At 42.6% G+C, this 13,118-nt stretch overlaps 1 protein-coding gene across 3 annotated transcripts in view; it reads right to left on the bottom strand.

Annotated features, from left to right (window-relative positions):
• The window catches only part of MYO1D (myosin ID), a 319,454-nt gene that overhangs the window by 233,956 nt on the left and 72,380 nt on the right, over nucleotides 1–13,118 (bottom strand). For all 3 annotated transcript variants that reach the window (XM_081805376.1, XM_081805377.1, XM_081805375.1), the window contains exon 2: nucleotides 342–550. In XM_081805376.1, the coding sequence (XP_081661502.1) occupies nucleotides 342–550 (209 nt within the window). The remainder of the gene's footprint in view (nucleotides 1–341; nucleotides 551–13,118) is intronic.

Genomic DNA, 13,118 nt, shown 5'->3' with positions numbered 1-13,118 from the left:
CTCTCTCCCTCTCTTTCTCTGACAGATAAATAAATAAAAATCTTTAAAAAAAAATAACCTTCGTTACATTTTATCCAGTACTTTTCTGTCCTTGAGACAGGAGGAAGAATCTTTCATGATCAGAAGTCCATCCACATGTAACATGGATTTATAAATGAACCAAGACTAGACATCCGTCAGAAATGATCTGGTGTTCACTGAAAATTTTTTTCTCCTATAAAACTGCTTATGTTTCTAACTTCAAAAAAAAAAAAAAAAAGATTTAACAGTTTGGATCCTTGAGTACCTAATAAGTTAAATGCATTTTGACCTTGAAAGTACAGGGGATCCCCTCTGAATACCTGATATCACAATACAAGTGTCTTTTGAGCGCCTCTTCATAGCTTTGTAAGCAGCATCAGCAATTGCAAAAAGATGAGGAGGTCTCTCATACAGCTCACGTCCTTTATACTGCTCGATTGTGTCTCTCCCATAGATGTTCAAAGACTTGTAAGGATTCACAGAGACAACAACTTCTCCAATGAATGTGTAGATGCGCCCTTTTTCAAATCTATACAGAAGCAAAAGAAACAGAAGAGTAGCTGTGGTTATATAGAAATGCTCTCTTTCCTAAGAGTCTCATTTCTAAGATCCAAGTGTCCCAGGAACAGTTTCTGAACTGACATTTCATTGATTCTGAATTTAATTTTAGAGACAATGCTTAAGGTTGTGCCCCTTTAGATGCTGCTGGTAGAAAAGACCAGTAGGAGTTAAAAGCCAAGAAAGAAGAAAGAATGTAATTTGGGGGAGGCTGGATATTCCCTATTTCCAAATACAAAAGGACCAGAAGGGGCTCTACACTAAGAGCTCTACTAAGAAAAGAAATAGAAGTTAAAGCAGGTCTTGTAATCTACTTAGCCAGATTTGCAATTATAAAGACAACTGTCCCAATATGTTTCTTTTGTTCTCCCTCTTGAAACCACACTAAAATGTCAGTAAAGGAGTAAGAATGCTAAAATTCATAACAGAGAGAATGGTAGAGGAGATGCTTTTGGCACACATCAAATTCATTATTTTGAACGACTGCCTAAAATTTCACGGTATAGATTATCATTCTTTATTCAATCATGCCCCTTCCTTCCTGCTATTATCAATAATACTGTAGAAAATACTCCTGACACATAATCTTACAAATCAATGCTTTCATTTCTGTGGGAAAGCTGGTTGAAAGGTATGTGTATTTTTAAAAGTATTTATAACATGATCGCACCTTTTTACCATAAAACGCTAGCATGCTGCCCCATAGATGATTTGGCTGTCTAACTGCACATAGATATATTTGACAAATGATTACACAAGCATGGAAAAATATGGAAGACCACTTGTTATGTTTTATGTACCCTTTTATACATACAACAGGGTGATGAGGAGGAAGGCCATGTGGGTGGATGGAAGGAAGCCACAGGAACAAAGGAAAAAAAAAAAAAAAAACACCACAACCTGGCATATATGATATGACTGCAACTGCACAAAATTATGTGTCTATATTTACAAAGAAAAAATTTAAATGTAAAATTTAGAAAACCCGTTATCTATTCACCCTATATATATTAACTGACACATAGACATCCATCAACCAGGCCAACACCCAAATGGAGGTTTCTACACAACCTGTTGCCAACACACGCCCCCTGCTGAAAGGCACAGGTAGACACAGTTTGTATCCGAGAATGAAGGGAGTGCCGAGACGGGCAAAATGCTCATCCACAGATAGCAACCGTGCCTCAAAGCACTCTTGCTTAGGACCAGTGCAGGACCTTCAACTTCCTTCACAATGGAATGAAGGCTGTTGGCTATAATTAGGAGTAGAAACAAGCAGATGCTGATAATGTCAACAATAAATTAAAGCCAAGATTTTTATTAATTAGTGTATATTTAAATAAAAGCTATTAATAACCACTTTAAGGTTGTCTTGTGCATTTTTCTACTATGGTTTTCCTATGAATCCTCCCTCATTGTTGGACACAGAGTTTATATGGTGGTTAAAAGCCTGGACTCTGGGGTCCTCTACATCTGGGTCTGAATGCTCACACTGCAAATATAATAGCTGTGAGACTTTGTGAAAGCTACCTCACCTCCATGTGTTTCAGATTCATCTGTAAAATGGAGATAATTATACCCCTCTCTCCCTCTGGCATTGAGTAAGTACTTAAAAAAAAAAGGGCAATTAATCTTAAGCTTCCAATTATGCTCTGCATGAAAAATATTTTTAATAAACGCTTTTAATGTGTGGTGATTAACATAACAATAAAAAATTTAAAAACAACACAATTTAAAAAAACTTTTATTTTATATTAACATTGCTACTTAAATCACAGCAATCCCTACACATGAGGAATTAATTCAATGATCATAATCTGATTCCCTGACTCAGCTGTTAATCAACGAACAAGTCAAAAGCAAAATGTCTACATAACTCATGTTCAAACACCCACACAAATAATAAAAAGCTAAGGTTCACTACCCAAGCCATTCTGGCTTAACCAAATTTGCAGGACACGCTCAACAGCTGTCTTCAAGGATAAGAATTAAAAGAACATGATTCTTTAGTTTTAGAAACAATGTCCAACCAGGAAAAAAAAATAAAGAAGGATGTTAGGGGAAAAAAAGATTACCTCACAAGGCTGGAACTCTGTGAACTAAGACACAGCAAATAGCATCTGAGATCAGAATGCTGGTCTAAGACTCCAGGTATGCCTAATGATGAAATTCCATTTTATTTCAAATAGAATATTTTGCTTATCAAAACTTCTAGACATGTTTGTAAAACACAATTAAAATACATGTATAAAACATTAAATCCAAAACTGTTAGTGTGAAGATAGTGGCAAAGGGTCAACAAAATATAGTATTAAATACAATACTTCGGTAATTTATAAAATGTTAGAAACTTGTTTGAAACTCTGGTTATCACAGACGAAGCTTTCAATTTGGTTAAGGCTTAAAATCACCGCGAGATGGCGCCAGTATACACTTTAACACCAATGCAGTATTCCAGTTTGCTTTTGGAAAGCCTTGGGTTAAGAAGTTAGCACTCAGGTAATGTAGTCACCTGCTTGGTATGCCTCCGTAAGGAACTACTGTTAATTATTCTCAACAATAAACAGGGTGATGCCATCTCTTACAAAAGACCAAGGAAGGCATTTTTATGCCTTCTTTGTGAAAAGCTTTTATGACAAACTTTTATAATGCATTCTTCAAACATTTATTCAATATCTATTATGTGCCAGACACCAGGCCTGACTCTGGGAATTAAAAAATGAATAAAGAGCAGGGAAGTATTGCAAATAAATAATAACAATATGACAGGTAAGATAATAAAGGCATGCACTGTGTTGGCAAAGATGATCACAACACACCCCTTCCCAAGAGGAACCTAAAGAGTACGCAAAGTCCAGAGCAAAGCCCACGAGGCCATTTGTGCCCTGTCCTCCATATTTCCTTTCACTTGGCTCTCCTAACTAACCACGACACATAGACCTATCAAACCCTCCCTATTCCCCCTCTCTGTCTCAGTCACTCCTGCTGTTATATTAATGAGCTACTTAGAGTACCCAAGGTTTGTTACAGTTCATGGTTTGGCCATGGGGTTTATTCTGCCTACAATACCCTCTCCCCACCTAGTCTCTTCTTCACCCATCTGCTCAGCCCATTCTCACTCTTTTCAAAAGCCTAAGCCTCAGCTCCTCCAGGAAGCCACTCTTGATACTCCCATTTCCGACACTGACATTTTGGTCTTCGCTCTGTTCAGATTTGTTTTTTCTTTAGAACTTCCAAAATACTTAAAATAGCTTAACAGCGACTGATTTTTAAAACTGGATTTCTTGGGGCGCCTGGGTGGCTCGGTTGGTTGAGCATCTGACTCTTGATTTCGGCTCAGGTCATGATCTCAGAGTTGTGAGATCGAGCCCTGCACTGGCTCATGCTAGGTGTGGAGCCTGCTGAGGATTCTCTCTCTCCCTCTGCTCTCCCCCACCCACTGTTCATACACACTCACTCTTTCCCTTTCTTAAAAAAAACCCAAAGAACAACAAAACCTCAATTTCTTTAAGAAGTTTAAAGATAATTACTGAATGGGCCAGGTATTTTCACTGGCTTCTAAATGAAACAAAAAGGTTCTAAAAGTTTTTTTTACGTTTATTTATTTTTTAAATTTTACTTATTTATTTTACAGAGAGAGCACAAGCAGGGGAAGCAGCAGGCAGAGGGAGAGGGAGAAGCAGGCTCCCCGCAGACCTAGGGAGCCCCACACAGGCTTGATTCCAGGACCCCAGGACCACAACCTGAGCCGAAGGCAGACACTCAGCCGACTGAGCCACCCAGGTGCCCCAAGTTTATTTATTTTTTAGTAATCTCTACATCCAACGTGGGGCTCAAACTCACAACCCAAGATCAAGAGTCGCCTGTTCTTCTGACTGAGCCAGCCAGGGGCCCCTAAAACATGTTTGAACTAATGAGTAGCCATGGAGAAGACGTAAAGGTAATGCCTTTGGAGGAAAACAGTCTTGTACAGGAATTCTGGAACATTTTTTTTTTAAAAAATAGTTCCATTAATTTGCACATCATTTATACAAAAGATAAGGTACAACAGGAAGTCGAGATGTTCGGGGCTCCTTCACATCAGTCATGGGCACAACCGTACAGAGAAGTATGACCCTGGGGAGTGGGGGGGTGTATACATCAACTGATCCTACAGATAATGAAGTGCTAGCTGTGGACTAAGGTGAGCTCGACAGGAACTTCGGCGTGAAGGCAGAACCACGTGGCAAGACTGGAAGAACAGGAGGGAGGCTGGCCTTCCTAGAGCAGAAAGCCTTTGTCAGGGAATGTAAGGCAACAGCTGGGTAAGTAGGAGGGAGTTGGATTCTACTGCTGTGAAAGGCTCTGAAAGCCAGGCTGGGGAGGTTTAAATTCGACGTGACTGGAAATAAGGAATCAGGGAAGACTGTTCTAGCTAAAGAGGTCAATAAGGCCGAGAATGGCAGCAGAAAGGAGAGAAAGGGAAATGTGAGTTACTTCAAAGGGAAATTGGACAGAATCCGAACACTTACTGTACATGAAGGGCAAAAATATATTTAACTTTGAGCTGGGTGGAGGAGAAGAGGGAATTTACTTCAGACGATGAGATTTCAGAGGTACCCTCGAGGCTTCCAAGGTCGGTTCACCCACTAACAGAATTCAGTGTTGTCCTTGGCTGACTACTTAAACAACATGAAATCAATTACAATCAGGAGGAAAATTCTCTGTGAATAGTATACTGAGTATTCAAGAGAATCTTCATTCATGAGTAAATATTACTTATTTCATGAGAACGTACGCTTTCAGATAGGAGCTGCTTAATCACATTGATTTGGCCTGTTTTCCTTCCCTCTTCAATGTACATGAAATCCTGAGTTGCTGGGAACATTCATATTGCCCAGGAAACGTGTCCACCGGCACAAGCCATCTCTCTGCCTTCTACTATCTCCTCAAGCAACTCCAGCCTGCTGCCCAAAGCTAGTTCCCAATGACACTGCTGAATCCCCTGGCTGATTCTCTGTCTTCACCTTACTTGGTGTCTCAGCAGCCTTTGATACTGACTCTTGCTTCCTCAACACACTCTTCTCACGGCTTCCGTGGGGCCACCTTCTCTGAGTTTTCCTCCTCCATCTCCTTTGCTGGCCCCTCCTTTTCTCATGATCTCTAAACACTCAGGTTTTCTAGGGTTGGGTCCTGGATCAACTTCAAATACCACCTAAGGGACTCCCATTTAAGGAGGAAAGAGTATGGTTATCTTGACCGGATTGCACCCTCTGAAAATCAAGAACAACAAAACAAACAAAGCCAGAAAACATTACCTACTAGGAAACAAAAACCCAGCCACGACTCTGACACATGATCTATGAAGGATGATTGGAAGTGCCACAAGAAGTCGACATAGTTGAGGGAGGTCGCTAAGAGAGAAGCACCTTTGCAAATGCCAGGCCCTGGAGCAGAATTCTCCAGAAGCAGGCCGTTCAATGTTACAGAAAAAAGTAGGCAAAGAAACTGACAGACAAAGGGCAGATCAAGAATACCCACGAAGGGCGCCTGGGTGGCTCAGTTGGTTAAGCGACTGCCTTCAGCTCAGGTCATGATCCTGGAGTCCCGGGATCGAGTCCCGCATCGGGCTCCCTGCTCGGCAGGGAGTCTGCTTCTCCCTCTGACCCTCCCCCCTCTCATGTACTCGCTCTCTCTCATTCTCTCTATCTCAAATAAATAAAATATTAAAAAAAAAAAAAGAATACCCACAAAAAATAAGTATGTCATGAAGGAGAAAAATTATGGTAAAATATTTTTGCACGAAAGCAAAGAACGTAAAGAAAATATATCCCATTAAACCAAGAGATCAAAGAAAACACCATTTAAAAATAGAGAAATCATGTTTCAAACCATTTTTTGGAAAAGCAGACGGGAAACCAGAAGAGCTCAAGGAAACAGAAGAGGAGAAAACCTCACAGAAATGAAGGCTACACTAACAGACAGGAGAATGGGCATGGACACTGCCAGACACAGGGGCGAGAAGAAAAGGCGGAGAAAAGCGAGCAAAACAACGTGGAAAAACAAAGTTGAAGCAGAAAGAAGGAAAGTACAGAAGAGGGAGATAACAGAGATCACATGACAGGTGTTCCTGAAGACTTTGGTATGATAATGGTGAGCTTTCAAAACAGCCAACAAAGATGCCAATAATGTATGTCAATAGACAGTGTTAGAAAACAGACCAGGCCCCTGGAAAAACAAAGACCATAGATCATTAGCACCATGGCTTGAAATGTGGCCTCCCCTCAGAAAAGATACGTTGAAGTCCTAATCCCTGGTACCCGTGAAAGTGTCCTTATTTAGAAACAGGGCTTTGCAGATGGAATCAAGATGAAGTCATCAGAGTGGGCCCAAATCCAACATGACTGGGTTATGAGAAGAGGAAAGCGCCATGTGATGACACAGGCAGAGAGATGCAAGCCAAGGCCACTCCCAGAAGCTGGGAAGAGGCAAGGAAGGATGTCTCTCCTACCGGTTTCAGACACAGCGTGGCCCTTGACTTGGGACTTCTAGCCTTCAGAACTGTGAGATAAGAAGTGTCTCATCTTTTAAGCCACTCGGTTTGTGGTATTTTGTTATAGCAACTCTAGGAAATGAATACAACTAGTTATACCGAAATAAATTCCATGAAAATGGCCCGATTTCACTTACATTTAAAGAAATGCAAATCAAACCAACAATATGGCACAATTTTCTCCAGGTCGAGAATGTAGATAGTGAACAGCGTCAGCAAGAATACGAGGTCACAGGTGTCTTCCCTGTCGCAGGTATCATCTTCATTGGCATGACTTCCTTTTAATCCATTCTCCATAAAATATAAATCTAAATGCTCATTCCTATCCTTAAATCTTTTCAGTGGGAAGCCTTAATGTGAGGCCAATCTGACATCCAGATGTTGGCTTATCTCATGCCAACTACTCCTGATGACTGTGCTCTGGCCAAGAATAAAAGAGGATCTGTCCCCACCTAAACTGCCCTGTCCACCAGCATCCCATGCTTGTTCCCTCTATGGTAGTTACCACAAGAAGTTTCTTGTTTGTTTTCTGTCTGTCTCCAGAGGAGTACAGACCATATTTACCTTGTTCATTGCTTTATCTTCAGCATGCAATATAGTGCCTGGAACTTATAGGAGCTGGTTAAATATTTGAGGAATCAAAAAAATGAAGGGATGAAGGAATGAGTCCCTTTAGCCCACCTCCGTTCTCTCAGCAAATGGTTTGCATCCCATTTATGGAGAAAATTCAGGCCATCGAGTGTGTAAGACTTTAAATCACCTACCATCATTACCATTTAAAAAAAGATTTATGTACTTAATTTCACTTTTCTTATTTCCTTATGAGTCAAGCTTGGGAGGTGGGGAGATTAAGTACAGCACGATATCACCTAGTTTTTAATGGGCCATATCCCTATGTTCTACCAGAAAAGAACCTTTCCTTTCACATGGGCAGCTTCGCGTAATCTAGATACAAATAGTAACTTATATTCCAGGAAAATATAATTAAAATAGAATCTACTCTGACTCACCCTCCGAGACAGGTTTTTCACTGTTAGGGAAGGAAGTTGCAAAGTGTTGGGAGGGTTGACTTGGAACTGGAGGTATCAGTTTGAACTTGGCATATGTGTTGGGGCATAGGGAAGGGAAAGGGAGAGAGAGAATGTATGTGCACACATTTCCTAGCTCTGTCTTCTGAGGGAGCTTAGAAGCAATGACACCCAGACGTTGGCTTGTATTCTTAACTAAAAAGACCCAGGGTCCCGTGGAGAAAAACTGATTCTGGAGCTGGGGCAGGTGAAGTATAAGATGAGTCTGGAATACCTTGTTGAGCCAGAAAGTAGGGAAGTACTCAGAGAATGACAGGGGCTTGTCAAAAGAAACAGGAACCAAAGTGAATGGGCTCCCACTGGCCAAATCTGGAACCACATGAGCACTGAAATAAGTAACATCGGCAACATCATAATCCCCTGAATAAAATAAGAATCTGTGAGTCCACACTGATATAAAATAGAAGTGAACTGGAGAAGGAAAAGCTCTTCCTTAGAGCAGAACGACAATTAAGAAATACAGAAGTAATGATGTTAGAAAATGATCCGTGCAAGAGAAAACCAGTAGTTGAAAGTGTGATGAGGAACGGGGTATTTACATAGCCGCGAAGTATCTCCCCGCAAATTACTTAGCAATTACAAAGGGAAAGACAACTACTTTACAGGAGAGAAACGCTGTGACCACCTAAACCAGGTGCTCAAAGTTACTGTCACCACTACTGATGCAAACTGACATGTGTGCCTATATCGTTAATTTTATGTGAGGTGCCCAGACATTCGGTCAAACAGTATCCTGGGGTGTCTGTGCGGGTGTTGCTGGATGACAGTAACATTAGAATCAGTGGACTGAGCAGAGCAGAGTGCCCTCCCCAGTGTGGGTGGGCCTCATCCAATCCAGAAGGCCTGATTAGAATAAAAGGGTGACTCAGAAACAATGCTTTGTCTCTCAGCCTCACTGTCTCTGAGCTGGGACACAGGTCTTCTCCTGCCCTCATACCCAGGCTCAGACTAGAACTTGCACCACTGGCTCTCCTGGGACTCCAGCCTGCCAGCTGCAGCGTTGGGACTTCTCAGCTTCCATAACTGTGTGGGCCAAAAAAATCTCTCTATATGTGTGTATATAGACACACACGTATCCTACTGGTTCTTTATCTCTGGAGCTGGACTAATACAGATTTTGTACGAAGAGTGGTTGTAGAGGGACAGAATCTTAAGAATGAGGTTTTTGAGTTAGTTCAGGAGTTTCGGGAACTGGCTCTCTGATCAGATTTTTTAAAAAAGGTTTATTTTTTTAAGAGAAAGAGAGAGAGAGAGAGAGAGAGAGCATGAGCAGGAGGGGCAGAGGGAGAGGGAGAGTGAATCTCAAGCAGACTCCACACTGAGTGTGGAGCCTGAGGTGGGGTTCGATCCCAGGACCCTGAGATCGTGACCTGAGCTGAAATCAAAGAGTTGGATGCTTAACCAACTGACCCACCTAGGCACCCCAGGTTTTTATTTTGAATAGGCAATACAGGCTCTTAGTAAAAGATTCAGAAGATATAAATGATCAGATAGTGGAAAGTGCTTCTCATTTTTCCCATTTTCCCACAGTCTCCCCTGCCAGAGACAGCCACTGCTACTAGATTTCTGTGAATTTTTCTAGAAAGAGGTTATGCATACACACACATATACATACAGTCTTTTTTACATGAATGACTTTTCTTCTCTAATTAAAATATGTATCTTGGTGATAGTTTCATGTAAGTAAATAGAGAAAAGCCTCATTTTTATGCCTGCATAGTATTTCATTTCATGGGTGAATATACAATAACATACCTAACTAGTCCCTATTGGACTTTTAGGCTGTTACTAATCTTTTCTACTATGAACAATGCAACTATAAATACAATGGCATCTATTTCTTTGTGCATATGTGTACATATTCCTGTAGAACACATTTCTAGAACTGAAGTTGCCAGGTCAAAGGATACGTACAATTTAAATTAGTGAATTTTTGCCAAATTCTTCTCAAGAGAGGCTGCTGTAGCAATTCGTACTTCCACCTACAGTTTGTTTGCTGGGTGTGGATTTTTAAAGCAACGACGCTGGCCCATATCAGAAGGACAGCTTATAATGCAGTTTTAATTTCAAAGTACACCAAACTTTGACCCTTTTCTTTATTGATGTACCAAACTTATGCAATGCTCATTAGCTTACTGCCAACTTTCAATATGTTCAGGTCACCTTCCCCAGTTCTTAGATGAGAATTTCTCCCAAGGGTGAAGACATCTTACTGCAGCTTCTCCTGGCAAAATCATGGTCTCCACATGATGGAATCAATTCATCTACTCCCCTTTGTGAGACTGCACATTCCTGAAGTGGGCAGGGACTATTTGTTAGAGAGATTATGAATGTGAGAGCCACACAGCCCTGGAGCCCCAGGTTTGAATCCTGGCTCTGCTAGTTACTGATTGTGTGTGTTCATAAACATCTGAGTAACTAATAAGTGCCTTGTGTCAGGCACTGTGCCAAGAGCCTGAGTTGCAAAGAATAAGGATGGTATTATTGTACCAAAGACAGAGACAATGCCATGTTAGTATGCACAATGACAGAGGATTTAAAAATGACATATTTTTTTAATTTTTAATTTTTATTTTTCTTAAAGACTTTTTATTCGTGAGAAAGCAAGACCAAGCATGAATTGGGGGGAGGGGCAGAGGGAGAAGCAGACTCCCCTCAGAGCAGGGAGCCCAACGTGGGGCTCCACCCAGGATCCCAAGATCCTGACCTGAGCCAAAGGCAGATGCTTAAATGACAGAGCCACGTAGGTGCCCCTAAAAATGACACATTTTTAAAAAAATTGTCATTTCCCTCTGGCTCCCATTCTCTTTCTCTCTTGCTCACATGTGCGCGTGCATGCATATGCATGTGCCATCCCCCCATCATATTGCTTCGGAAAAGATTTAGGGCAATAACAAAGATAGAAAGGATGCTATGGAAGCTAAGAAACAGGATACCAAACCCAGTTTTAGGAGCAGGAGGGTTCAAAGAAGACATCCAAAAATTAAATTTCTTGACACCTGAATTATTTATGTGATCATACCCTCTCCATAGATAAATCTAGGCACTTCTTGACTTATACTGCCTTAAGAGCACCTAGAATAGGATGCTTTATTTTGCCTTTTTATTAACATACCGAAGGCTCCAAAGAGAACATCTGAGGAGACCAGAGCCTACCAGTGTAGCAGGGTGACACTGGCACCTAGCTCCCAGGAGTGTTCCACGGGATGAGACGCTCCGCTCATGGGAACAACTCGCACACTGTTGGCACGCGGAGAGCGTACAATGACGTGAAGTCCTCTTTTATTATGAGCAATACCGCCAGCCGTCCGAACGGCAGGACACGGCTTTCCTCCCCTTGGGTCCCCTTGTCCTGTGCACCGCATCTGCGCTGTGCTGGGTCTACCTTCACAGTGACGGTCACTTCTGTTAGCCTACTGGATCACCATCCAGCTTGGCGTCGTGTCCAGAAGGGATCCTCCTAGTAGTTCACAGGGACCCTCTGAAGTCAGAAAACCTTCCATAGCAATTGTCAGGCTTTCCACAGGACACAGGAAACTCATGAGGGCCCCTGGCAGTGGTCTGACCGGCTCCCTGCGTTCATCTCTCGGTTTTCTTTTCCAGAGCCACCTCTTCTCACGTGAGCAGCACAAAGGGTAGTTAACCAGCAAGTGTGGTCAGGAGATGCCTGGCTGAATTATTTTACCTTTTTCTTTCTTTCCTTTTTTTTTTCATTGCAAGATGAATTTGATATATACATTTTTAGAGAATGCCTGCTTTTTCAAAACACGTTTCTATTATATAGTAAGACATGCCTTGTAGAGAAACATTAACTTTAAAAGTTCTTATTGCTGTCTTCAGTTTTATTTGTAGTCACTTGTTCATTCATGCTGTTCAGTTATCAGCACCCACGTTCCAAGCAGGCAGACCCGTCTCCCCCCTAATTCAGGGTAATGAGAAGGACAGACACTGAACGGGCTGCAGGAAGAGGCAACAGAATGTGCAGTGCACAGGTGGAGGGAGGGACGAGGGCAGGACACAGGACTACATCACAGCAAAAACAGCAAGAGGAGCGTGAGGGCTGCGCGGGGAGAGGCGGGTGTGTGAGGCGTGCAGTGTCACGGGGTCTTGCACGTTATCTCAAGGGCAGAGTTTAAGTGCTGACCACATCGGCCTTTTGCAAGCTCCCATGACTGCAGGCTGCAGAGGACAGAGTGCCTGGCAGGGGAGCAGTGAGGAGGCCACCGCCTGGGTCCTGGGAAGGGCCCGCCGGGGCTCTGGCTGGGGTGGAGCAGTGGGGAGGTAGAGCAGGGACAGGCTTTGAGAGCAGAAGAGGCACTGATTGGATAGGGTGACTTCCCAGATGTGAGATGTGGGAAAGACGGAGGGGTCAAGCTGACCACAGTGCTGCTTATTATACAGAGCTGGGACAGTAGGGGAAGAGCACAATTTCGGGAGGTGATGGTGAGCCACACAGGCTGTGTTGGGTCTGAGATTCCTGAGGGAGAGCCAAGGGAAAATGCTGCTTACTCTTCTTTCTCTCCTAAGCTAACTACGCCTGACCCTTTGGACACAAAGGAAGCAATGCACAGGATGGCAGACACAGAGTACCCAGAGCACAGGGAGGGCGGCCAAAAATCCTACCTGTCACCAAGGGCACATGCTATGGGGGGGGGACCTGCTCTGTGGCCCAGAAAGAGACAAGAGATATCCGGGGTTTTTTTTTGTTTTTTTTTTAAAGATTTTATTTATTTATTTGAGACAGAGAGAATGAGATACAGAGAGCATGAGAGGGAGGAGGGTCAGAGGGAGAAGCAGACTCCCTGCTGAGCAGGGAGCCCGATGCGGGACTCTATCCCGGGACTCCAGGATCATGACCTGAGCCGAAGGCAGTCGCTTAACCAACTGAGCCACCCAGGTGCCCGAGATATCCGGGTTTT

Source organism: Leptonychotes weddellii, chromosome 15 (genome assembly GCF_054177405.1).
Source record: "Leptonychotes weddellii isolate Sample4059 chromosome 15, ASM5417740v2, whole genome shotgun sequence".
NCBI classification, from domain to species: domain Eukaryota; kingdom Metazoa; phylum Chordata; class Mammalia; order Carnivora; family Phocidae; genus Leptonychotes; species Leptonychotes weddellii.
Note: the sequence above shows the minus strand (reverse complement) of the source record. Positions and strands in the feature narration are given on the sequence as shown.